This window comes from Triturus cristatus, chromosome 9 (genome assembly GCF_964204655.1).
Source record: "Triturus cristatus chromosome 9, aTriCri1.1, whole genome shotgun sequence".
Lineage (NCBI taxonomy): Eukaryota > Metazoa > Chordata > Amphibia > Caudata > Salamandridae > Triturus > Triturus cristatus.
In genome coordinates, this window is record NC_140592.1 from 261,093,202 (window position 1) to 261,106,666 (window position 13,465).

Below are 13,465 nucleotides of genomic sequence, written 5' to 3' on the forward strand. Positions count from 1 at the left end.
ATTTTTTTCTTCAAGGGGGAAAGATTTTCCAATGGAGAATCACCTTCTCTTTCACTATCAGCTAATGTCAGGGTGTTGCCTCCAATTTTCTTGTCTGAAAAAGATGGTGAATATCAACAAAACCAAGGTGATTGTTAGTATTCACTTGATTATAAGGAGCCTCCTCTCAGATATGTTCTGTGAGAAAAGGTGTTGAGAGATGAAATGACATCATGATCGTTTATTTACTAAGTGACTAAATCTATATACATAAGCCAGTTGAACTCATTAATAGACTCTTGTATGCAATTTACATAGCAAAGTCTCATTTAGACACAGATATAACTTCTCACTAAGTGCCAAGCTCTCCAGGACCAAACCAGAAATTCATTGTCTGTTATTGAGATATGGGCTCAGTTGTCACAAGTACCTCCAGAAATTCTAAAGATCTGACTTTTTATTTCATTTTAATTGGTATGCATGAACTTGGTTTTGTAGTTCATGCCTGTAAGATTGCTCTATTTCCTATTCAATTGTTAATTAATTCGTGCATAATTCATGCTCAACCACACAAGATAGATCTGTAACTAATTATAGTAACATGGACTAAATTGGGTAGCATGCCATAAATGAGTACTTTCCTGCTTGTGCAATTGCAGTCAAAAAGCAGTACAACCCTAACAGACAGGTATGTTCCTTCTAAAAGGGAGCACAACCAACATCAGACAACAGGGTCCGTAGATGAGATCACTTCGATCATTCCTCACACCATTAGCTACAGATTGCGTATGTTTGCTACCAGAGTTCATATCATCACCACCAAAATCATACAAGGAGAGGTACTCTTGGCGAGTCCCCTTTAGCCACTAGATTTTTAGGTGAGTTTTATTTCTCTTGAAGAAAGTATCATTCGCTTTTGGGATCAGGTCACCATATTTCACAGCTTTTCTGTAATTTGTTGGTTTGTGTGTTAGACCACCTGCTCAAAGAGTGCTTCTGTTTGCAGTGCATGGAATCTGAAGTGAGGGATAAATTAACAGCAATGGAGGCAAATTTGAACTCCTAAACGTGTTTCCAAACTCTTGTTGATGCTGCACCAGTGCACCTACTTGTGTTTATGTCCCTAAAAGTTATTTTGCACCTAAGCAATTTCTGCTCCTGTATGTTTTCCGCACTAATAATGATGTTGCATCATGGGTCACTTTGCACCTCAATTTATTGTAAACCAATTTGATGTCATACTGATGCTTACTTATACATATTGGGCCTGATTACAAAGGTACAACTTTGGAAATTCACAAAGGGCATTTACAAGTACTATCTTTATGTCCGCAAGAGTGTGGACATAAAGATAATATTTGTAAATGCCCTTTGTGAATTCGCAAAGTCATAAACTTAGGCATTAGGACTTCAACTTGCAAGTTGATGTGAGCTATTAATTGACGACTGCTTAGCGAAAGTGCTTGAATACTGTGCAATAAAAATGAGAGACACAAAAAGAGAAAATGAACTTGCCTTAACCACCAGACTATGCTCAGAAATAAGCAATTTGCATAGTGTTTTCAGGTGCAATTTCTACGTCATAAAATTTCGGTTTCAATGAAAAATATTTGCATCTAACAGGTGATAAATAGACCCAATAAAAGAATATTTTACTTAATTAAAATGTGTCCTTTTACACCTGTCTTGTGTATTGGGGAATTGTTAGAAATCGAGGCTGCCTGTTTTTTATTAAGTTTACCTACCTTCACTCCATAGCTTTTCCTAGGTATAATTGAGAATGTAATTATGTGTCTCTAACAGAGAAACAGATGACTGTCTGGTTTTAAAATGTTACTAATTAATGTGAAAGACTTCACCGCAAAATGACATTCAAAACATGAGAGATTAGTACCAATAATGTTTTGCCAGGCACAAACACATAGACAAAAGTGAGTGACACAGACCAAAGCATGATAACATTCTGCTGTAAAACAACATTGAATCTGAACTGTTTCCAAGTCCTTTTGTGACTCTATTTCAAGTAGAATAGAGTGATATTACTAATTAAACTAAAAGGAAAGGGAAAGGCCTGTGCAGATGGAACATACTAGGAGACCAAACAGCTTGGAGACTGTAATAGGAAACTATTTAGTTATGCACCCTAAGATGAATTCATGATTGTTTTCAATGCCCAGGGGTGCCACATGTTTACTCACTGAGAGCCTGATTCACAAAGGTAAATGTACACTTTCGTGTAAGTTTACGTTTGTTTTTTAATTCACAAACTCTGATTTAATAGTAAATTCATGACTGCAGAGGCTCTGCAATCAGCAAACAGAACTTTGTATAAAAAAAGATAGACATGTTGTATCTTTTTATTTGCTGAGATCTTCTCCCCTGACTGTAGAGTCACCACAATCATAAACTTACTATTAAATTGAAGTTTGTGAATTCCAAAACAAATGTAACTTGTACAACTTACACTAGCTAACATATGGAATATCCAAATGGGTACGCAATCAAGGTTCTATTCGGGATTGCAGCACAGCCAGACATTTTGTTCAAATCACTCCCAAACTCAAGCAAAATATATGTGCAACCTCATAAAAATATGTTTCCTTTTGCAGTGTGCATAATACAATACTGTAGACAACAGAGATGTTCAAGAAAGAATAGTTAGCTGAATAAACAAATTGAATGTTTTTAATACTGTATGCCAATGAGCGCATGGTAAAATACCTGGGGGAAAAATCCAAATTGCTTAACCATTTTTTTTTATAGTTGCAATTAGAATTCTGAAAAAAGATTGATCTGCTGGACTGTTGCATCTTAGGACTATCAGGCCATCCTTCCCCCCACACATAAATATGAATACATAAATATTTCCCATAGACAAAACTCTAATACCAACGGACTATGTAGATTCTAGATCATGGCAAAAGTCTATAATGTGAAGTGTACATTTTTAAGGGGCAGCAGCGTTTGTTGTTTCATTGCAATGTAATGATGTTTCTACACTCACTCAGAAACACAACCACGACTACTCAATTTACAACAGAGAAATGAGACTAAACGCAATGGCGTAGCTGGGGGGGAGGCGCTGTGGCCCAGGAGGCACTCTTTTTGGGGTCAGCGGAGGTGAGCAAGTCATGTATGTTGACTACCACCATCGAAAGAGAAACAAGGGGGGGGAGTAGAGAGGTTCCACTCAACGAGTGGTGGAGGTGGATACTTCCTCCCAACAAAGCGTGCTTAAACAAAGGGATCCACCCGCATGTATAACATATCAAGAGATTCCCATTCATACCATGTGTGTCCCACGGTCGTGGAGAATACACATCTGTTGTTAAAATACCCCTCACACACCAAAAGGGCCCTTGGTGTCATGCTTCATCATAGGGGTCTTCCCGCCCCTCTACGGGACGGGGCGTGCTACGACCAGCGTGTACGTGGGAGCACTGTTCCTGCTACACATACTTTTTTGTAGACTACCATACTACTAACCTCCTTCACATAACTTTTCCCAGTCGACACACACACTCTATCAAGTATCACTATACTTACACCTCCGGTTCACCAAGATGGCAGACAACATGGGTCTAACCTTCGCTGACGACGAAGTAGAAAGGATCCTGGCAGCTATCAACCCTTTTGAAGGACTGAGCAATACCGATCCAGGTCCCAATCATGCTGATTGGGATGAGCTAGCTAACTTAAGGAGAAACCAGATCAGAACTGCCCTGCATGGTCTATTAATGACGGAATACCTGCGGGCCAATGCAGCCCCCCAAGGTTTAATTGTCCGCAATGAGCCTTTCATTTTCCAACAGGATAAGACTTTCAAACGTGATTGGTCACTAATCTCGTGGCATTGCACCCGGGACTGGCTAGTCCTAATTATAAAAACAGCCACCAGACTCACACAAGAACTCAAAGTCGAGATTGTCAATCTAGAAGTCCGTTTGAAAGCCTATATATCCCCCAGTGTACTCAAGAAACGTTTAGAGGAACTCAATCAAGAGATGACTGAGTTCGAAATGACTTTAAAACAAAGCAAATATAACAAACTAAAGAAGGACACTTCACGGTTCAGTCACGAACGAGTATATCCCTATATACGAGATGACTATGTTCCCAAGAACCAGGAACAGAGTGAGGATGGTGACTCCTCTGACACTGGTTCAGATAACTCTAACTCCAGCAGGGGCAGTGGTAAACGTTTCTATAGAGGGAGAGGCAACTACAACCAGCGCCCTCCGTACCAGAGGGGAGGGAGATGGGATGGTTATCAAGGCCCCCCGATGTATCCCCCATACGCTTATGGTCCACCTATGATGGGACCTTTTCCACAATGGATACCTCCTCCTCAAGAGTACGAATACAATTACAACCCACAACCTTTTTTAGGGGCACGCCAAGGCCCACGGAGGGCCCGCAACAGAGGAGGACACAACGTCCATTGGTCTGCACCCGAGACCGAGACCCCACGGATGTCAACCAGGAGTATGACCAACAACATACCTCCTCAACCATCAACGAGCCGGAAGTAAATCTGGTGGTTAATCTCACCGATGTGGTTCTTACACCAACACAAAAGAAGGTCCTTGAGAGAGGATTGGGTTTTGTACCCACTAATCGGTTGGATAAATTTAAGATCCTCACTGAGATTACCGAATTCATACGTAAATTGAAATTGAAGGTTTTCTTTGAGAACAATCCATCTACCACTGAGGGGGTTAGACAAGATACTGGCCTCCGTAACAAATCCACTTTTGTTCCCCCTAACTCCACCCTACCGGTAGAGTTGCTTGCTTTTGAGAAAGCGGTGATGGGTGAAATCCAAGACATCACTACAGGTTGTGGTAACACCTTTCACAATACATCAAGGGAGGAGAAGGTGGCTATACATGAACTATCAACAAACCAGGATATCACCATCAAACCTGCAGATAAAGGGGGAGCCATTGTTTTACAAACCACTGTCAACTATGACATTGAATGTAGGAAACTGCTGGATGACCGCAGGAACTATGGAATCCTGCTGACTGATCCCACTGAGTCGATAAGGGTCAGGATTGTCACAATGGTAGAGGAGGCCCTAGCCAACGACTGGATCTCCAAGAAGGAGGCTGAATTCCTGGTTAATACCAATCCCAGGATCCCCTATTTCTACACCATACCTAAAATCCATAAGAACCTGGTCTCACCACCTGGTAGACCCATCGTCTCTGGTGTGAATTCCATTTTGGAACCTCTGTCTAGATTCGCAGATGCGTTCCTTCGACCGTTGGTTCAAAGCACCAGTACATACTTACGTGATACCAAGAACGTCCTACAAATTCTGCGGGATATTGATTTTGACCCCACCAAAAATTTACTCATGGGATTAGACGTGGAGAGCCTATATACCAGTCTCCCACACGACGAAACACTGCTAATCATTGAGGAGGTTCTATTCTCTACTCCCTGGGAGTACCAGACACCTTGTAGTCTGGTGATGGAATGTGTTTCATTGGCTCTCACCCGCAATTTCTTTATGTATGCTGACAACATATATGAACAACGTCACGGTACCAGCATGGGGAGTACCTTTGCTCCAAGTCTAGCCGGGCTCTATGTACACCATCTGGAAACCAACAAGATCCTACACACGACGAACCCATACCTTGCTCACATCAAAGTATGGAAAAGGTACATTGACGATGTCTTGGTCGTGTGGGAGGGCGACATGGAATCAACAGAGGCATTCATGCTGTGGCTTAACCAACAGAATGCTTTTCTGAAATTTACACACAGTGTGTCAGCGGAAAACCTGGTGTTCTTGGACCTGAATATCTACCCTGAACAGGGGAAACTCAAAACCACGACACACTTTAAAGCAACAGCTAAGAACTGTCTACTTCTGTTTGACAGTTTTCACCCCCGTCACCTGAGGGAAAACTTACCGTACGGCCAGTTCCTGCGTCTGCGGAGAAACTGTACTGAACTCAGTGACTTCAAACAACAAGCATCTGAACTACGTACCAAACTGATGAAACGCAATTACCCTAAGAAAATCGTTGACAAAGCCTTAAAAAGAGCAAGGAATAATAACAGAGAGGCTCTTTTGGAAGACAAAGTGGCAAACCAGATCGATGAGAGACCGATATGTGTAACAACTTACAATACACATTCTAACCAGATCACTAAGATAGTGAATAAACACTGGCGTCTACTCAATTCCTGCGGATTAAACATAACGAAACCTATGTTTGCCCACAAGCGGGGACGCAACTTAAGAGACATGCTTGTTCATACAAGACCTAAGAACATATCTCGACCAAGACCTGTTGGTCTACTACCCCCAGTACAGGGGCATCATCCCTGTGGGAACTGCAGCACTTGTCATCTGACGAGAAAAAGCACACACATTACATTCCGGAATGGCGATAAGTGGGATCAGAGGAGCTTCACGAATTGCAACAGCAAAAATGTTGTGTATCTAATTACTTGTCCGTGTGGCCTTGAGTATGTGGGTATGACATCCAGACCAATCAAGGTACGTATTGGCGAACATCGCAGCAATGTCAGATGTGGTAGGAGCACTACCAAGATGTCCAATCACTATATTTCCAAAAGCCACTGTATAGATGATTTACAGTGGACAGTGATAGAACAATTGAGTAACGAACACAGCCTCCTAGAGAAGGAACAACGTTGGGTGTTCCGTCTCAAAACACACATCCATGGATTAAATGAGGATATACCATGGAATCAGTTCCGAGTATAACCACCGTCATCATACTTAACTAAGCACTGTTCAACTACCGGTTATCTACCTGACTAGAGATACCCCTTCAAGTCTGCCTTCTTTCCTTCTCTTTTGCCCCTCGTATCTGCCTAGAACCAGCATGGTACCACTCCAGGACCACTGGGTTATCTCTTTTCGTTTTTACATGTACTTGTCATTTGCCCCTTGACCACAGCCGAAGCCCCCCTGTAGTAGCTATCCGATACATACACATACCTCTTGATGCAGCCATACACCAGCTGTGTGTCTTCACTAGGCATGGTTGGGGCATTTTTCCTACCTGTTACATATGTTTAGATTTAATTTTATATCAACCTTCCAGATCAATATCTGTTAATCCGTATGTTACAGGCAAAGTATTTGGACACCTAATTATTTTCTTAATAATGATATCTTCCATAGTTCATTTATTTTGCGAGGTTTCATTACACTCGATTTTGTGTTATGTAGATTATCCTTTACACACACCCCAAAGCCTCTTTTACTCTTTTAATTATGAGTTTATGTAAGGCGCTCCATCAGGCACCTACTTAGACACCTCCCTGGGGGTCCTTACAGTCTCATTGCAATGACCCGTCTGCCTCTACCTTCCGGCTCCGGGTCTCGTGCAGCAGCGCCTGCGCGCTTTAGGTTACTCTACTAGCAGGGACCGTCTATTGGTCCGCCATACGGGGCGTTTTTTGACACTCATTCCCTGATTGGAGGGGGTATTTAAAGTACATTTACTCCGATCTTAATTTATCGACGGAGCCGACCGGGGTGGTTTTTCCAGCAGGACATTGATCCTAGGAGGCGTAAGTACGGCACAGCCGGCAGGTGGAAGGTCAACCTTCTAAAAATGACAATGGGAGTACATTTTCCTCTCTCTCGCTATTTAGGTAGCCTATTTTGGCACTTCAACCACCCGGTAAATGAGCTCATGAGGAAATTATCCTTTTTGCAGCAAGTATGTGTTCATTTCTCTGCTTTGTTGGGCATGCAAACAACCACAAATGACATTTTCGCCCTACAGGAACTTCGTTTCCTTTATGAGTAGAGTGTGTGTTTTCTGTTGTTTTGTTATTGTGTATTTTAAATGTAGTATGTCACACTATGTTTTTTATCACAGATCACGTGATAAGGCTAGAAGACGATCATTGCTCACTTCCTTTTCAGATCACTGTTTTAAACACCACGGAATGAGCGTCTGTCCTTATAACAGTAATGTCCTGTATATCTCTCATATCATACCATTTTCTCCATTTAGGTTACAAGGAGCACGTAAGACCCAGTGGGGCGGTACCAACTTTTGGAGGCTATTTACCTCCTATGTTTATTTATTTATTTTTTCACCCACTATTTCTCACCACATCACAGTGCATTGTTGGAAGGGATCTTCTTAGGTCCTGACGAAGAAGCTTGGGGTAAGCTTCGAAACATGTCGACACCAGGAGGTCAAGCTCATTGAGGCATACACCCTCCATCCCCACATTTTTATTAATACCAGCTTAGATGGCAGAATAAAAATTTTTTCCTAGTCCAGTAAGCCAGGTATTTTTTAACATCACTCTCCACTCACTCCTGACCCTTCCTTGCACACCCGTGCACTACACATAGTAGTCCTACCAAGAACAGTGCTCCCACGTACACGCTGGTCGTAGCACGCCCCGTCCCGTAGAGGGGCGGGAAGACCCCTATGATGAAGCATGACACCAAGGGCCCTTTTGGTGTGTGAGGGGTATTTTAACAACAGATGTGTATTCTCCACGACCGTGGGACACACATGGTATGAATGGGAATCTCTTGATATGTTATACATGCGGGTGGATCCCTTTGTTTAAGACTACCACCATCCCCCTGCCCCCAAGAACAAGTTGTTCATCAGCTGCCCCCCCTTCACAGGAATGAGTTGCCCATTGGCCACAACCCTCCCCCAATACTTTAATCTGCACCGGGTGGCAAAGTTAGGGGCCGCCCCAGAAGACAGTAGGTCTAGCTACGCCACTGAGTAAATGTTATTGAAACACTGACACAAATATTAAAGTGACCTAAGCCATTTAGTTTTAGTTTTTTACATATACACAACAAAATACTATATTGGTGGCACTTAGTCTGGATGGAATGTACTTGCCCACGCTATTGGGGTGGTAATAATGGATAGAAGCTTAAACGGGAGTCCAGTGAAACCTGTATCTAAGGCCAATAATTGCAAATAGCATCTAGCATGTCATATACAGCTTACAGTTTTTGCCAGCTCTCTGCCTGCATAAACATTGAGAAGTGAGAGGAAATCCACCACAGTGCTAATTTATACCCAGTTATTTTAATAGTAAAAAATGCATTACAAAAAGGCTTGCAATAACAATTCCTATGTTTTACCACTGTAAAGGTTTGAGTCTTCCACCATGGATTGATTAATTGTTTAAAATATGTGATCTTTGTTGCTGGATGCCTTCAGGTTCTGGTTCTCTCCTATTGCTGCAATCAAGATGGCAGCCATGTTAAGTAATCTTCAAAGAGCCTGCCATCTCTGTTTTTATGCACGTGCTATTACCAGAGGCATCTGCACAGCGGTAGTCTAGTGCACCATACCACTCTCTTATATACTTGTTACTAATGTCTACAAATCACTTAAACATTGTGTGCCCAAATTCCCAACACATAAAGTCCCAAATGACGGTCTTATTTGACAGGTTTCACTGTGTCTCCAACAAATGAAAAACACATTATAAAAGCTTCATCAACATAACAGTAATGTTACACACTCATGATGGGTTGTCTTTAAATGGGAAAAAAGAAAACGTTTACCGGAATCCCAAGAGATACTGCACCTGTGAACATAACCAACCAGGATTATCTGCGCGTTAATGTTCCCCGTCCTTGTATAGATATGAGAAAGGAATGCTATGGAAGTTATTCACAACATGAATCTTACGTAAGCCCAGAATGGCAAATGTAACAAACAACTGTGCTGAGGAAATACTTCATTGAGGGTACAGGAGCAGGTTTCCAGGGTGCCCCTTCTAATTTTCATTCCAACATGTTGGTCTCCCTATGTACCTTGTTTTAACACCAAGGGTATGCAATATTACATGAAGTTCACAAATGCTGCACTTCGGGGAAGTTGCAAAGATGTGTCCGAGCATAAGTATCCACTTAAAAAGAGCAACATTTCATTGGACAATTTATATTTTATGCAGGGGAATCTTCTCATGAAATATAACTTTCAGGAGAGCTTTTGTCCAGGGGAATAGAACTTTTGGCGTTTAACACATTTGAAGTAGAAGTAGGGAATTCTTAACAATTATACCCACACATATTACTACTACCAAACGTTAAACTGTCAGTTTACTATTTGATATTTAGATATGTTTACAAGTTCACTTATAGTTTCTGTTAGATTTTAGAGGGTTTATATTTCTTAAACTGTATAGGCGTATAAAGGTATGCTAAAAACATTTACAAGCTAATTCATAAACCTTTCCCCTGTGTCCGAATGACTAACAGAGGGAAAGAGTCATGATATATGCATACATACCATTTTTGCGGTTGGCAAATATGCACTTAAATTACATTTCCATAATGTATGCAAAGGAGGGCTAAATCACACACTTGTGTTCCACATGGATATGTGCAAGTGGGCGCGCCCAAGGCAGCGTCATAGAATTGGCCGAAAACACTAACATATTCTAAATCTTGTGGTGCACACATAAATAAACGTAGCTAATAGTGTGAACTGTGCAAAAGTGAAAAATCTACGACCTTAAGAATACTACGTATGCTTGAAAGATTTACGAACACTGCAAGGAGGTTTGGTAACTAGTTATAATTGTGTGGAATTTAGTAGACGCTTCCAACAGGAGATAGAAACAGGTCTAAGAGTGAGAGAAAGCTTTATTGTGTACACCTCAGTCAGGGCATGCGCCAACCGTCACCACAGAGTTTAACGGACATGGAGCAGTCTATTCTAGAATCGGGGAGCACCAAGATTCGAATGTTCTAGTCCCTTCTCCAGGGACAGGCAGGAGCGACAGATCCCACACGTTCCCTCTATCTACAATTCTGACAGGGTGGTGAAGTGCACAAGATCAATCACTAAAGCCAATCAGAGCATCGTCTCACGTCATGCTGCTCTTTGTCCTGCTACAAACCCAGCAGCTCTAGCTTCTGCTTTGGTATGAGAAGGTTTATGACAGGGGTCTTCGAAATGAGTCCAGGCATGCCAGATTAATGCTATATGTATTCAGAACAACCACTATATGTTCAAGTTTCCAGTAACTTAATAATATATAAATGTATCTTTGTGAATGCCCGGAAACGCTAACATGAATACTGCCTCAAAACCGACAATGGGCTCTCCTTGCCACAAACACAACTTAGCTACTGAAATTGCAAATACTGCAATAAAGATACAGCTTTGGCATAATACTGATTTTTATTTCCCACTTGATGTTTATATTGGTGAGGTTCTAATGCTGACAGATTATTTCTTAGACACCTTAGAATTTTGCTTTGATTTGCTTTGCCCCAATATAAAGGGGTAGCTTGTGGTGTAGAAGGGACACATTGTCCACACAGCAAGCAAAGAAAATGGGCCCCCTTCGCCCAACATGGTTAAGTCCGGGTGCCACTGCCCCTCCTGCATAATTGATGGGTTGGCGCTCTTCTATTTTAAATCATACCTAGACATTAATAATACAATACATTAGAGGTCGATATTGCTTTGACCCCCTAGCCACGCATTCTGCGGGAGGGTGTGCCATGCTTTGTTTTCCCATTGCCCCCCTCTACCGCTTCCGGACAAGAACTGCTTTGGACACTGTATGTTATTCCCCGTCCTGGGAAGAGCACGCTACTATTTCGGACTCTCATTGCCTTGAGTGTGTTTTATATTTAGTAAAAAATGAAACTGTTGTTTTCAATTGCTTCTGCCCTATGGCCACGGCCTGTTATATGTGCTTACGAACTGCCGGGCGCTTTGCCTCTGGTTCATTTGAATGTGTGGCGTTACACTGCGGGCCCTCGGGCTCTATAGCGGCCGGCCCTGGTGGTTGTAGGCCCTTGTCTGTCTTTTATTGTGTGCTAACGGTTTCTAATAAAAAAAAAAATTAAAAAAAATAATAATACAATACTTCCTATACTCCTAAATGCTTTTGTGAATCAGCTCTAGCATTTTGGTAATTGTGAGCTATTTATGAAGCTGAAAGTGAATCCTGGGTGCAGTAGCTTACAGAAGGACTGTGATGTACCCTATTAAAATGTACAGCTTTTTCTCTCTTGTTCTGCTCTTTCATTACATCTATCGGACGCTTTAGAATTGGTTATGGTGTCCATAGCCGACCCCACTATCGCAATCTACCCCAAAAAGAATCATTCCTTTTGTGTACCCTTCCTTATTAATTGTAATGCTAAAACATGGTCCAAGAATATGAAAACCTTCATTGTCAGTCTACAGAAAAAAAAGGTGGACAGCTTTTGAAAAAATTAAAGGCAAATTCAAGTTTGCCGTTCTTCACCCATGGAGATCTGAGATTTATCCTGAAGCCAAAGCCCGCCCCTTGTACTGTTTTGTCACAAACCTGAGTTTGAATTCTGTTGAGCCCTCGGAACCAAAGGATTTGCCCACGGCGGAGTTCTCGCTCTGCGTGGTCAATCTCCTCTGTGTCTTCGTTTTGCTCTTCGTCTGTTGTTTCCTCTTTCTGAGTGAGCTGCCCGGCTGATATCAAAAACTTGAGCCTACTTGTTGGAATGGAGGCAATGACCTTAGAAAAGAAATCAGAACGTAAATTAAAGAGATTGCTGGAATGCGAAAAAAGAATGTTACAGCTTTCTATGTAGAAGAAAGAACATTCCCCAAAATTAATGATCTTAGTCAAACAGTATATAAGAGCATACTTCGTAAAGGCATTTTGGAATGCAAGTGGTGAAGTTTAATGAGCTGTGCTGTACAGTTCAATGAAAGGTTTAATCAGTTTTGGTGGCTGAGGGCTGGGTGCATTTTATAGCACTGACAAGAGTTATTGATGAGTTAATTTAGAATTAATCTAGTTGACCTTGAGGTGCATGTACAGGGGTCATCCATGACACACTGATGTAATTGTTGGTCTACTTTGCAAACCTACCACAACAAATAAAACGGAATGGTTAAAAAAGCTTTTAATGCTGCTGACTCAAATGATGAGCTGAAAGCACTAGATTTCAGGTTCACAGCTGACAGAGCGAGGCTTTCAGGATTCCTTTCTGAGAGAAACATACATCATAAGCTATAAACCACCATACCCCACTGTGCGAAGGTTCAAACCTAGCCCTCCTGAGTTACACTTACTCATGCACAGTCTGATAGCGAATTACCCTACTGACATCACTCTGCTCGGTCACAAAAACCTCTAAATCATTTAGAAATTTAATTCTGCACTAATGAGTCCACTGCAGTGCCAAATTAAAGGTCTATCTTGCATTAAATAAGTGAAAAATAGCAATACCTATAGCAACAGAATTGCCAATTGAGATAAACGGGTCATCATGCTTTGCTGAAATACCCTCATCATCACACGATACCACAGACCTACCAAGGCAAAGTGTCTACCAAGTGACATGGTGTTGCTTTTCAAAGCACTGAAAAAAATAAATAGCCAAGAACAGTAACTGCGGTGCGCCATAAAGCGCCAGACTGGCCGTAGCGGGCACCGGGCATGTTTCGGGGGCGGAAGGCTGGGGCGATTTTTGAGCAGTGAG

At 41.8% G+C, this 13,465-nt stretch overlaps 1 protein-coding gene across 4 annotated transcripts in view; it reads right to left on the reverse strand.

Moving 5' to 3' along the window:
* LOC146797710 (plasma membrane calcium-transporting ATPase 2-like) overlaps window positions 1-13,465 on the reverse strand; it is a 2,176,758-nt gene that overhangs the window by 20,701 nt on the left and 2,142,592 nt on the right. For all 4 annotated transcript variants that reach the window (XM_085624877.1, XM_085624876.1, XM_085624878.1 and 1 more), the window contains one exon: window positions 12,310-12,492. In XM_085624877.1, coding sequence (XP_085481003.1) covers window positions 12,310-12,492 — 183 coding nt within the window. The remainder of the gene's footprint in view (window positions 1-12,309; window positions 12,493-13,465) is intronic.